This window comes from Moschus berezovskii, chromosome 15 (assembly GCF_049115385.1).
Source record: "Moschus berezovskii isolate FMDL1 chromosome 15, NW_MosBer_1.0, whole genome shotgun sequence".
NCBI lineage: Eukaryota > Metazoa > Chordata > Mammalia > Artiodactyla > Moschidae > Moschus > Moschus berezovskii.
In genome coordinates this window covers 22,663,377-22,675,815 of record NC_142474.1, presented here as the reverse complement: position 1 = coordinate 22,675,815, position 12,439 = coordinate 22,663,377, and the positions used below count along the sequence as shown (strand labels likewise).

Below are 12,439 nucleotides of genomic sequence, written 5' to 3'. Positions count from 1 at the left end.
CAGAGTCCCCCTAGACCCATGTCCATCGAGTTGATGATGCCATCCAACCATCTCATCCTCTGTCGTCCCCTTCTCCTGCCCTCAATCTTTCCCAGAATCAGGGTCTTTTCCAATGAGTCAGCTCTTTGCATCAGGTAGCCAAAGTATTGGAGTTTGAGCCTCAACATCAGTCCTTCCAATGAACACCCAGGACTGATCTCCTTTAGGATGGACTGGTTGGACCTCCCTGCAGTTCAAGGGACTCTCAAGAGTCTTCTCCAACACCACAGTTCAGAAGCATCAATTCTTCACTGCTCAGTTTTCTTCACAGTCCAACTCTCACATCCATACGTAACCACTGGAAAAACCATAGCCTTGACTAGACAGACCCTTGTTGACAAAGTAATGTCTCTGCTTTTTAATATGCTGTCTAGGTTGGTCATAACTTTCCTTCCAAGGAGTAAGCCATCACCCAAATACAACTGCTCCTAATACTTCTGGATATTTTTCTTAGTCTTTTTCTCTGTGCAGTGTTTACAGTATAGTGTACTTGGCATTCTCACACTTCCATAAACCCCCAGCTTCTTGACTGTATTGGTTCCCCATAGGCAAAATAGTTGAAATTTTTAGTAGTCCTTCAAATCCTTAGCAATTCTGTAAAAAGCGCTAGCAAAACTTATAAAGTTATGAAAATAAATTCTGCTCCTAAAGTGTATGTTTCTTACTTCATTAGTGTGTTCTTGGGAAACCACATCTCTACTGATCTGTGCAAAAGCAGAGCAGTGAGATTGTATGAAAATACAGTTTTTATCCTAAGCATCACAGTGTTCAAAAGGGAGAGCTGAAGACCAGAGGATCCTGAAGGGCTGTGACGTCATGTACTACATAGGCCTTTGTTTGCCAGCACATTTTGGGTATTTGCAAAATTATAAATTGCTACATGTCATGCTTACTTGGGGCATTAGATTCAAGCAGCTTTGCACTATCTAGGGGGAGTTAACTGGTTTAGAGGTTAAAAATATGATACATTTATGGAAAATCAAAAACTACCACTAATCAAGTTCTAGAAGGGCTGGAATTTTATCTTTTTTGGTTACTGCTGTGTCACCAGCTCCTAGTACATAGCCTGGCAGGGTGGATAGATACACATGATGAATTACTATTAGAAAGTGCATTTAGAACCATGTAGTGTAACAAGCAAAGGCATCATTCCGTGTATTGCATTGCCATGAGCATCCCTCTTCCTTGGAAGTCTGTTTGTAATTTTGGGGAGCAATAATTAAAGTAACACTTACTGAGGATTATTTACATGCCAGGCATTATGCATGGCTTAGCTCAAGATGCCCCCGTCAAGAGCCCTCTGAGGCAGATACTGTATCTTTTAGAGATTTACTGAACATTTTACAGTTATGAAAACTGAGGCCCAAGAAAGTGAACCATCTTGCCCAAGGACACATTGAGAGAGAGACAAAAGGTTAGTTTCAGAGCCTAGCTCTTCACCACTGCAGGACCTGTCCTCCCAGTGCCTCAGCCAGAAGCCCCCTCCAGAGCAAAGCTTGTGGTATGGGGAAGGCTGGGTGGTTCTGGCTTCAGTCCTGCCAAGCTGGGTATGTGAGAACATATATGATGCGTGGGAAGAGAGAGGGCGGGAGGGGACACAAAGGTGAGACTCAGTCTCTCTGTAATGTGGATTCTTCTTCGATTGTCCAGGAGGAGAGAATACTGCAAGACACAAAATAATAGGTAGTTATAACAGATAATAACTTTTTGATTATTTTTGCCTCAAGCAGTTTATGAAATGCTTCATAGAGGCCCCCAATTCTCAATCCAACATCTAAAAAAGCTCTGAAACCAGGGTTTTTCTAAATTCATTGTAGGCAAGACCTGACCTGAATTTTTTATTGACTGTATTTGTCCCATTTAATATGATTATTTTTACATTTCTTTGTACAAATAGTCATTGAGTGTGGGGTACTACTCCAGGCCCAGCTGGGAGGTGTTATAAAACCATGGTATATTATACCACATTGCTTTCTCAAAATTAGAAAAATTCCTAATTCCAAAACAAGAGTTTTAAGTAAGTAAGGATTGGACCTGGATTTTAAAAATTATTTATACTTTCAGATGGTGTATGAGGAATAGTCAATAGAGTCTAAATAGCAAGTTGCATTTAAAATTTATTTTTTGCAACATTTTGATTGGTTGTATTTTATCCATGTTTTGGGGAGTAATCTGTGGCTACCACTGTTTCCAGAGCTACATTCTTGCATCAGTTCCTAAATGTTCTCCTTCATGGTCTTCTTAAACTTCATCTTTAATGGTTGCATAATATTTAATTGAGTGACTAGTTTATGATTTATTGACCGATTTCCTGTTAGGGAGCTTTTGGCTGTTTTTCCACTTTTTTCTCTCTTTTTCCATTGTCAAACATTTGGTGAGCACCTATTGTATGCCTAGATCTGTAGGCACAGTGGTTCCCTGGGTGAGCGAGATACGATGGTCCTTGCCCTCATGAGCCTCAAATCTTAAATTCCAGTAGGGGAGGCTGATTTCTTTGGGAAAAATAAATCAAATAATTATATTTTATCAGACATGCTACAAAGATAACTAGGAGTGTTGAAGTAGAGGAATTGGGGGAGTTCCTTTGGTAAGATGATTAGGAAAGGACTCAAAGGTGAAGAATTTCAGCTGCAACCCCAGTGGCTCAGCCGTGAAGAATCTGCCTGCAGTGCAGGAGGAGATGGGTTTGATCCGTGGGTCAGGAAAATCCCCTGGAGAAGGGAATGGCAGCCCACTCCAATATTCTTGTCTGCAGAATTCCATGGACAAGAGGAGCCTGGCGGGCTACAGTCCATAGGGTCGCAAAGAGTCAAACATGACTGAAGAGACTGAGCATACAAATGTGAGAAGGAGTCAGAGAATCAAGCAAAGAGGAGCAGGGTCCAAGCTGGAGGCAGGAGAAGACTGGTCAGGCTCAAGGAAATGGAGGCAGAAGACCACTGTGGTTAGGAATGAGGAGTGAGCTCTTTGTTCCTGAAGTGTTTTCCCTCATTTGGAGTTACTTCCTTAGGAAAGATACCCAGAAGTGAAATTATAGGGTCAAAGAATATCAACACGTTAAGGATTCTGAGTGTATATTGGATTTGGTTGTGATTTTAAACAAAATCTATAATGCAGCCTGAAACTAGTGAGCTGTGAAATAATTCAGAATTGTAGAGTATATTTATAGTGTACCAAAGTTGTGTCTGCTGCAGTTAGTTTGCTTCTTAGATAATAATACCGAATATACTGAAGATGAGTGGTTACCAGGGAGGATTATTGAAAGTCCCCTTACAGCCTCTCTTCTCCCACCAGGCTGTGAAGCTCACCAGCTCTCGTACCCAGCTACCTTACGAATACTACTCGCTGCCCTTCTGCCAGCCCAGCAAAATAACCTACAAGGCAGAGAATCTGGGTAAGTTCTTCTCTGGCACTGCTGTTACCCTGTCCCAAAGAGGAACTCAGATCTTTTCATAATGATAATAGCAGTTAACCCTTAGATAGCACATACTGTGTGCTGGACACCATTTTACATAGTTTGTTTATATATTAGCTCATTCAATCCTCATAACATCCTAAAGGAGGTAGTTGTATTTATTCCCATTTTTACAGATTAAGTAACCTGTCACTGGTTATACTGTAAATTAATAGCTAAGCTGGACTTGGAATCTGTGTAGTCAGGCTTCAGAGTTGGAACCTTTGGCTACTGTTCAGACTGGTTCAGACTGGTTCTTCTTGATTCCCAGATATCCCCTTCTGTCTCTCATGGCTTCTGTAACCAGCTCTCCTTTTAATTAAGAGTGAGTGATTATCTTTGGCCCTGATGGAAGCAGACATCACTATAGTTCTTGCTAAGCTGTTCAGGCCTTGCCTCAAATAATGTGTGAAGCAGCCAGCACAGTGTCTGGCATATGTGTTCATAAATAGCAGCCGTTTTACTTTAATTCAAATAATTAATTTGAATTTCAGGCTTAAAAGATGTTTGGAGGACTCTGTTGAGGACATGATTATTAGTACTTACTCTGTGCCTGTCTTCTTCCTGGAGATAAAAAATTGGAAGGATGTCCCTCCACCCCCCGACTTTGAGAGAATGAAGAGACTTTCCTCTTCTCTTACAGCTTAGGGAGGGGGAAGGAGAGAACTGGTTATTGAGCAAGCCCCTAAAAGGGCCGCCTTCTCCATCAGAGCTGCACATGGTTCTGATGTTTCCAGAACCTCTAGCCAGCATCTGTACCTACTGTTGGGTATTGGGCATCCCAGGCCAGCTGGGGCAGACCTTGATTTAAAGCAGGCAACACCACCAGTCCCCAAGTCTCCCCTGGTGCTTTTGAATGGAGGTTGATCTCAGGGCCTAGGCTGTTCCTGCTTACCTGCTGCATACCCTTCTTTTCCTGTTTTTTAAAATAATTTTACTGTTATTTACTTTTGGCTGTGCTGGGTCTTTGTTGCTGTCTGCAGGCTTTCTCTAGTTGCGGCAAGTGGGGACTACTCTCTAGTTGCAGTGCTCGGGCTTCAGCAGTTGTGGCACATGGCCCAGTAGTTGCATACGGCTCACGGACACTGCGGTGTGGGCTCAGTAGTTGGGCATGGGCTTAGTTGCACTGCGGCACATGGAGTCTTCCCAGACCAGAGGTCAGACCCACGTTTCCTGCATTGGCAGGGACCACTAAGCAAGTCCCACTTACCTTTTCTCTCTCTATACCACGCCGTGTTCCCAGCACCTTGCTGCTACCAGGAATCCTGACCTGCTTTGTCCTCCAGACCCGTCATGGCAGCTCCTCCCTTCCCGTGAGCTGGTGTGGGTTTGTCAGCAGCCCAAAACTCAACAACTGGGCACACCTCAGTGTGGTACGAGGTGACCTTAACCTCCGTGAAGCTAGGAAATGTTCCTGCCTCACAGAAATGGAAACTACAGTGTACAGAAGTTATCCTGCCACACTGTATCGTATTCCATCTTTGTGTAGTGCCTCCCTCTGTGGCCTCGAGGCTCTTTGAGCAATGGGATCATGTCCTACATTTCTCTGTCTTTCTCTGCCACTTCTGACCCAGCCTCTGACACATCGTCGTCATTCAGTTAAAGTTAAATGTCCTCCCTGAGTGGAGCAGAAACAGCCTTGATGGAACGCCTGCTGGGTTGCAAGCCTTGTTCTCTTCGTCATCATTTTCATCACCGTTAATCCTTACATGGCTCTCACAGTGAGCCAGGCATTGTTCTGAGCCCGTCTGTGCTTTAACTTAGTTAATTTTCACAACAACCCTCTGAGGTAGCCACTCTTAAAACCCACTTGTCATGGACAAGGGAAGTGAGCCACAGGAGGTGAAGTCACTTGCCCAGGTTCCTCCCCGAGTTGGTGGCAGAGCCCAAGAATTGTGGCTGCAGGGTCCGTAGCCTTACGCGGCACAGTCTGTGTACCGCCTCACTTGGCTCCCACTGTGACTGCACAGCCAGGTACGCTGGCCTTCATGCCAGAGTGGAGGGCACAGCAGCTTCAGAGGTTTGAAAAAGTTGCTCATGGTCAGTGGGTGGAGATTTTAACCCAGGTTTTTTTTTTTAATATTTATTTTTACTTACTTATTTGGCTGTACCAGGTCTTACTTGCAGCATGCAGGATCTTGAATTGCAGCATCTGGGATCTAGTTCCCTGAGCATGGATAGAACCTGGACCCCCTGCCTGGGGAGCAGAGTCTTAGCCACTGGACCACCAGGAAGGTCCCTTAACCCAAGTTTTTTAACTCTAAAACAGTTCTTTCTGTTGGCGGCTCACCTGGTAAAGAATCTGCCTGCAATGTAGGAGACCTGGGTTCTATCCCTGGGTTGCGAAGATCCCCTGGAGGAGGGCATGGCAACCCACTCCAGTATTCTTGCTTAGAGAATTCCACGGACAGAGGAGCCTTGTGGGCTGCAGTCCATGGGGTCGCAAAGAGTTGGACAAGACTGAGCAAGTAACACTTTGACTTTCACTTTTCTGTTGTCCTGACTGCCTTTTCCAGAAAGGTTCATTTGGGCTGTCTGAGGGCTGTGCTCTTGATTCTCAGATTGGTACACTGATAAAGATTCATGCGGCGGGGGGTTTGTGAGGGGACATCTGCCACAGATGTACTAGAGGACAGTGTCATTCTCTGTTTATGAGTGTCCACATAGCCTGCTGTTCGTTTAATGTGGCTTGCTGACTGCTCCCAGCTTTAAAAGTTGAAAGGAATACTTCTCTATTAGAAATGAGCTGTTCTAGACCACTGTGTCCTCCTTCTTGGTTTAAATCTAATTTCTAAATATCAAGAAGTGATACCCGTCTTACTTGATCTGCAGCCCTGTTCCTCTCTCTGTATGTTCTTCCTTTCCTCAAGTGAGGTCCCCTGTTGACCTCACTGAAGACAAGTGGGCGGTAGGGCTTGTGGTAGAGGAAGGAGCCCGGGGACTTGAACTGGAATTGGGTTGTAGAAACCTCAGAGTCTTTCTGATACGCATCCGTCGTCACTCATCCTTTGTATCACTCAGCACCAAGCCTCCTGGATCTCACCTCCTTGGTGGCTCCTGAATTTGTGTACTTGTTTCCACCCTCCCCACACCCTGGAATGCGACCACCATCACTGCTCACTTGCATAGTGCCTGCCATCACCCCAGACAGTTCCTTGCATCGCTGATGTTTTCTTGACAAAATCGCCAGACTGATCTGTTACCAGATTCAGATAATGGCTTCTGCTGCCCCATTCAGTTCAGTTCAGTTCAGTCACTCAGTCGTGTCCGACTCTTTGCGACCCCATGAATCACAGCATGTCAGGCCTCCCTGTCCATCACCAACTCCCGGAGTTCACTCAAACTCATGTCCATCGAGTCGGTGATGCCATCCAGCCATCTCATTCTCTGTCGTCCCCGTCTCCTCCCGCCCCCAATCCCTCCTAGAATCAGACTCTTTTCCAGTGAGTCAACTCATCGCATGAGGTGGCCAAAGTATTGGAGTTCAGCTTTAGCATCAGTCCTTCCAAAGAACACCCAGGATTGATCTCTTTTAGAATGGACTGGTTGGACCTCCTTGCAGTCGAAGGACTCTCAAGAGTCTTCTCCTGCACCACAGTTCAAAAGCATCAACTCTTTGGCGCTCAGCTTTCTTCACAGTTCAACTCTCACATCCATACGTGACCACTGGAAAAACCATAGCCTTGACTAAACGGACCTTGGTTGGCAAAGTAATGTCTCTGCTTTTTAATATGCTATCTAGGTTGGTTATAACTTTCCTTCCAAGGAGTAAACGTCTTTTAATTTCATGACTGCAATCAGCATCTGCAGTGATTTTGGAGCCCCCAAAATAAAGTCTGACACTGTTTCCACTGTTTCCCCATCTATTTCCCATGAAGTGATGGGACCAGATGCCATGATCTTTGTTTTCTGAATGTTGAGCTTCAAGGCAGACTTTTCACTCTCCTCTTTCACTTTCATCAAGAGGCTTTTTAGTTCCTCTTCACTTTCTGCCATAAGGGTGTTGTCATCTGCATATCTGAGGTTATTGATATTTCTCCCGGCAATCTTGATTCCAGCTTGTGCTTCTTCCAGCCCAGTGTTCCTCATGATGTACTCTGCATATAAGTTAAATAAGCAGGGTGACAATATACAACCTTGACATACTCCTTTTCCTATTTGGAACCAGTCTGTTGTTCCATGACCAGTTCTAACTGTTGCTTCCTGACCTGCATACAGGTTTCTCAAGAGGCAGGTCAGGTGGTCTGGTATTCCCATCTCTTTCAGAATGTTCCACAGTTTATTGTGATCCACACAGTCAAAGGCTTTGGCATAGTCAATGAAGCAGAAATAGATGTTTTTCTGGAACTCTCTTGCTTTCTCCATGATCCAGCGGATGTTGGCAATTTGATCTCTGGTGCCTCTGCCTTTTCTAAAACCTGCTTGAACATCTGGAAGTTCACGGTTCACATATTGCTGAAGCCTGGCTTGGAGAATTTTGAGCATGACTTTACTAGCGTGTGAGATGAGTGCAATTGTGCGGTAGTTTGAGCATTCTTTGGCATTGCCTTTCTTTGGGATTGGAATGAAGACTGACCTTTTCCAGTCCTGTGGCCACTGCTGAGTTTTCCAAATTTGCTAGCATATTGAGTGCAGCACTTTCACAGCATCATCTTTCAGGATTTGAAATAGCTCAATTGGAATTCCATCACCTCCACTAGCTTTGTTCGTAGTAATGCTCTCTAAGGCCCACTTGACTTCACATTCCAAGATGTCTGGCTCCAGGTGAGTGATCATGGCATCGTGATTATCTTCGTCGTGAAGATATTTTTTGTACAGTTCTTCTACCGCATTAGAAACCCTTTATTGATTTTTGTTGCTCTCTGGATGAAGAGTAAACTTCCTGTGTGGCCCACAGGCCCCCTAAGGTCCAGCTCTGGCCAGTCTCTCCAACGCACTTCTGGTCGCCCTTGCTGTCTGCACTGCAGCCACACAGGCCTAAGTTTACCCTGTCGTCTCCTCTTCCCCCAACTCTTCCCCACAGAAAGGAGCCTTTGCACAAACTGTTCCTTCTGTCTAGAATAGTCTTTCCCTATCTTTTTGTCTCTTTAATCGTCTCTTCCTTTAGAGCTCACTTCAAGCATTACTGTTTCCAAGAAACTGTCCTAGACCTGCTTCCTACATCTGGAGCAAGTTTCTCTTATTTTACTATATCTTCTCATTGTCCTGTTTATTTAATCAGTGTGTTCCCACTAGACCATAAGCTCCATGAGTATGTCTGTACAACATTGTGTCTTCAGAGCCCAGCATATAACCAATACCCAGATTCAGTTCAGTTCAGTCGCTCAGTAGTGTCCGACTCTCCGCGACCCCATGAATCACAGTGCGCCAGGCCCCCTATGCATCACCAACTCCCTGAGTTCACTCAAACTCATGTCCACAGAGTCGGTGATACCATCCAGCCATCTCATTCTCGGTCGTCCCCTTCTCCTCTCGCCCCCAACCTTTCCCAGCATCAGAGTCTTTTTAGGAAGGAACAAATGAGCAAACGAACAAATGACTAGGCCAGGAGTCCCACTCAGGCAGGTCCACTCTGACAGGCAGCTGTTAGACCAGGTGTGGGTTCATGCATTAGTGCTGCCTGTGGGTTTTGGTTGGTCTCCTTCAGCTCGCCCAAGTTCCTCATCATCCCAATAGAATTATCAGAATGGCTCCACATGAAAGTGCTGTTGGGGTTAGTCCCTGACAGCTTGGTGCCTGCTCATGGGACACCTGGCAACAGATTTTTCTGAGGTTGTAGGCGTGCAAGGGTGTGCCAGTTCCTTAAGTAAGAAGATGTTTTTGCTAAAAATCTCCAGTGCTGGATTTTACACTACCTCCCTCCCTGCCTAAACCAGTATCTGAAGACAGAGAAATAAATTATGTGCCCTTAAAGAGCTCGTAATCAGGTAGCAGGGCAGAAACTTAAACCATCAGTACATTGTGCAAAATCACATCACTGACATACGAAAAGGTGCAGAGGTGATGCTGGTGATAAAAGTAGTATTTGTTGTCTTCCTACTCTGTGCCTGGTACTTTATTTCTCATTGTAATCCTGTGAGATGGGAACTATTATCCCCATTTTGCAGATGAGGAAATTGAGCCTCATCAAGGTTAAATTACTTTCCAGGACTGCTGAGCTAGTAAGCTGCAGAGCCACGGTTCAGTAATCCTTACTTCACCATCATACGATGCTCCCTCTGTGCTGAGGGCAATCCAAGGAGAGAGACGAGCTCAGCCTCAAGGAGGTCAGGAAGGGCTTCCAGAGAGTGGAATAAAAGCTGAGCCTGCAGGTTGAGAAAGTTTCCCAGGAATGTGGGGCAGGGATTGGCAAAGGAAATGATAATGCGGCTCAGAGGCATGGAATGACGGGGCATGTTTGATGTGCCCTGAAGAGTCTAGGGGTGCTAGAACACAAAAGGGAGGCAACAGGTGGGGTCAGGTGGGCAGGCTTGGCCTGAACAGGCGGGGTAGCACATAGAGTGTGCCAGGCTGCAGGACTGCTGGAAACCTTCCAGGTGGGCCCTGTGTCTCCGTGGGTCTGCTGACCTCAGCAACCTCGGGGCTGAAGCTCTGAGCTCCATCTGTCTCTCTTATGGCAGGAGAGGTGCTGAGAGGGGACCGGATTGTCAACACCCCTTTCCAGGTTCTCATGAACAGTGAGAAGAAGTGTGAGGTTCTGTGTGGCCAGTCCAACAAGCCAGTGACCCTGACCGTGGAGCAGAGCCGGCTCGTGGCTGAGCGGATCTCAGAGGACTACTACGTCCACCTGTGAGTTGTCCTCTGCCCCCCGCCAGCCTCAAGTTCCTGCAGGGGAGGGCACGGAGGGAGCGGCAGTCCGAGGGACTGAGCGGGGCCTTGGGTTTCCAGCATTGCGGACAACCTGCCCGTGGCCACCCGGCTGGAGCTCTACTCCAACCGTGACGGCGACGACAAGAAGAAGGAAAAAGATGTGCAGTTTGAACACGGCTACCGGCTCGGCTTCACAGATGTCAATAAGGTACTGGGATGCCCTAGTGTGCTCAGAGGGCAGGGGCAGCCACGCCCCAATGTCATGAACACTTGGGGCCACAGAGGAAGGGGAAACATGCAGCTCCAGGCTTATAGCAGAAAATACAGGGGTGGCCATGGCAAGTGCCGCCTGGTGCCCCTAGGCGTCGTCTGTTGGAAGTTTGGGTGCTGGTGGGCAGGGTGCTAGCAGATGCTGCAGAGAAAGTGGAAAGCCCAGTGCCTGAAACCTCAGATTCTGTATAACTATGATCATATGGATTATAAGAGTAATTCTGCCCACCCCACCCCCACCTCCAAAATATCTGGAATTTCGTTGGTGTGTTAGAGAGCTAAGTGGTGAAGAGCATTCAGGTTCTCTGGGTTTTGAATCCTGCCTTACTAGTTGATAAGTGACCCTAATCCCGCTTCTTTCACCTCTCTAAGCTTTGTGTTCCTTTTCTATAAAATGTGTGTGATACCATACCTGCCCTTTGGGGGGTCATGCAAAGTAAATCAGATAATCTGTGTAAGCACTCTGCAGCACAGCCACTGAGAACCACGCTAGCGGTGCTGACTGTAACGGGGATTCTCTTATATTTGTCATTTTGTCGCGGAGAGTCGGACACGACTGAGCGACTGAACTGAAACTGAAACTGAGCACACATTACTTAGGGAAGAAAGAACAAGCACATTTCTCTCGCGGCACGGTCACTGTCCTCCGAGGGCAAGAACTGACAGTGTGAGGCCTTGGATCTCAAGTCCCAACCCCAGTCCCATGGGCAGTGCCAGAGGAGTGCGGAGGGAGCGCACGTGCGTTCAGCTTGTCACGGAGGAGGTGGGCCTTGAAAACTAGATAGGCTTGAGCTGCGTGAAGTCGGGACGGCATTCTAGTTGAAGTGAGTGCTGTGAACAGAGTTCAGGGTGGGGACCGTTCATGAGGCAGGGAGAGATCCAGGGGAGCAGGTGAACTAACCTGTCTGAGATGGTGACGACAGCCCAGTATGTCAGGGTTACAGGACAGAGGGCCTTGAATACCAGCCTGTGGGGTCTGGACTTTCATAAGCCCCGCTGAGCCCTGGAGGGTTAGCGAGTAACGGACTGCTATGAGAGCAGTGTATTTGGAAGGTTGGTACGGCTGGGTCTGTTAAATGAGGGAAGGGACCGAATACCTGGCCTGTCTCCCCGTGTGGGTTTGCTGGTGGTTCCCTGGCTCCTAGCTCCTTTGTTCCCTCTGTTGCTCTGCTCAGATCTACCTGCACAACCACCTCTCGTTCATCCTCTACTACCACCGGGAAGACCTGGAAGAGGACCAGGAGCACACGTACCGCGTCGTCCGCTTCGAGGTGATTCCCCAGAGCATCAGGCTGGAGGGTGAGTGGGTAGGTGTGGCCAGAGGGCAGGGCAGGACGGGCCTGGTTTCCACACCCGGGGTTTCTGTGCCCTTGACTCCTGCCATGGCTGATAGGGGCCATATGTGGCACAGGGGCCCAGCCAAGCTAGGGTCACTGCATTCCCGTTAGAGAAAGCAGGGACAAGGGGAGAGCTGACACGCTGAGTTCTGGCCTGGCACCTACCGTTTACCCTCTCCCGGCCACCAGGGAGGTGTGTGCTGATTATGATGGGAACCAGAGGCTCAGAGAGGTTGGTGACTTGGCCATGACCAAACAGCAATCGGGGTTGGCTGGGCCCATCATAAGAACCATCTAGCTCAAGAACAAGGGGCAGCGGTACAGCCAGGGCTGTTGGGCAGCCAGTGTCAGTATTTGTGCTTCTGTGGGTGAGTGACTGGCATAGACTAAAGTTGGCCCAGGGTCAGCCATCCTGTGGGAATTTGAGAGCCCAGGCCCAGCCCTCTGGGCCTGACTGAACCTAGACCAGCTTCACCTTACCTGGTAGCCCTTGCTCACCACAGAGCGTACTTCCACTTAGTAGGCCTGG

General features: G+C 47.3%; 1 protein-coding gene across 5 annotated transcripts in view; it reads left to right on the top strand.

Moving 5' to 3' along the window:
- Positions 1-12,439, top strand: part of TM9SF4 (transmembrane 9 superfamily member 4) — a 55,838-nt gene that overhangs the window by 22,587 nt on the left and 20,812 nt on the right. For 4 of the 5 annotated variants that reach the window (XM_055435300.2, XM_055435321.2, XM_055435315.2 and 1 more), the window contains exons 3-6: positions 3,334-3,433; positions 10,114-10,282; positions 10,382-10,511; positions 11,749-11,872. In XM_055435300.2, the coding sequence (XP_055291275.1) occupies positions 3,334-3,433; positions 10,114-10,282; positions 10,382-10,511; positions 11,749-11,872 (523 nt within the window). Of the gene's footprint in view, positions 1-3,333; positions 3,434-10,113; positions 10,283-10,381; positions 10,512-11,748; positions 11,873-12,439 lie in introns of those variants that run through there. The other variant, XM_055435320.2, reaches the window with a different exon arrangement.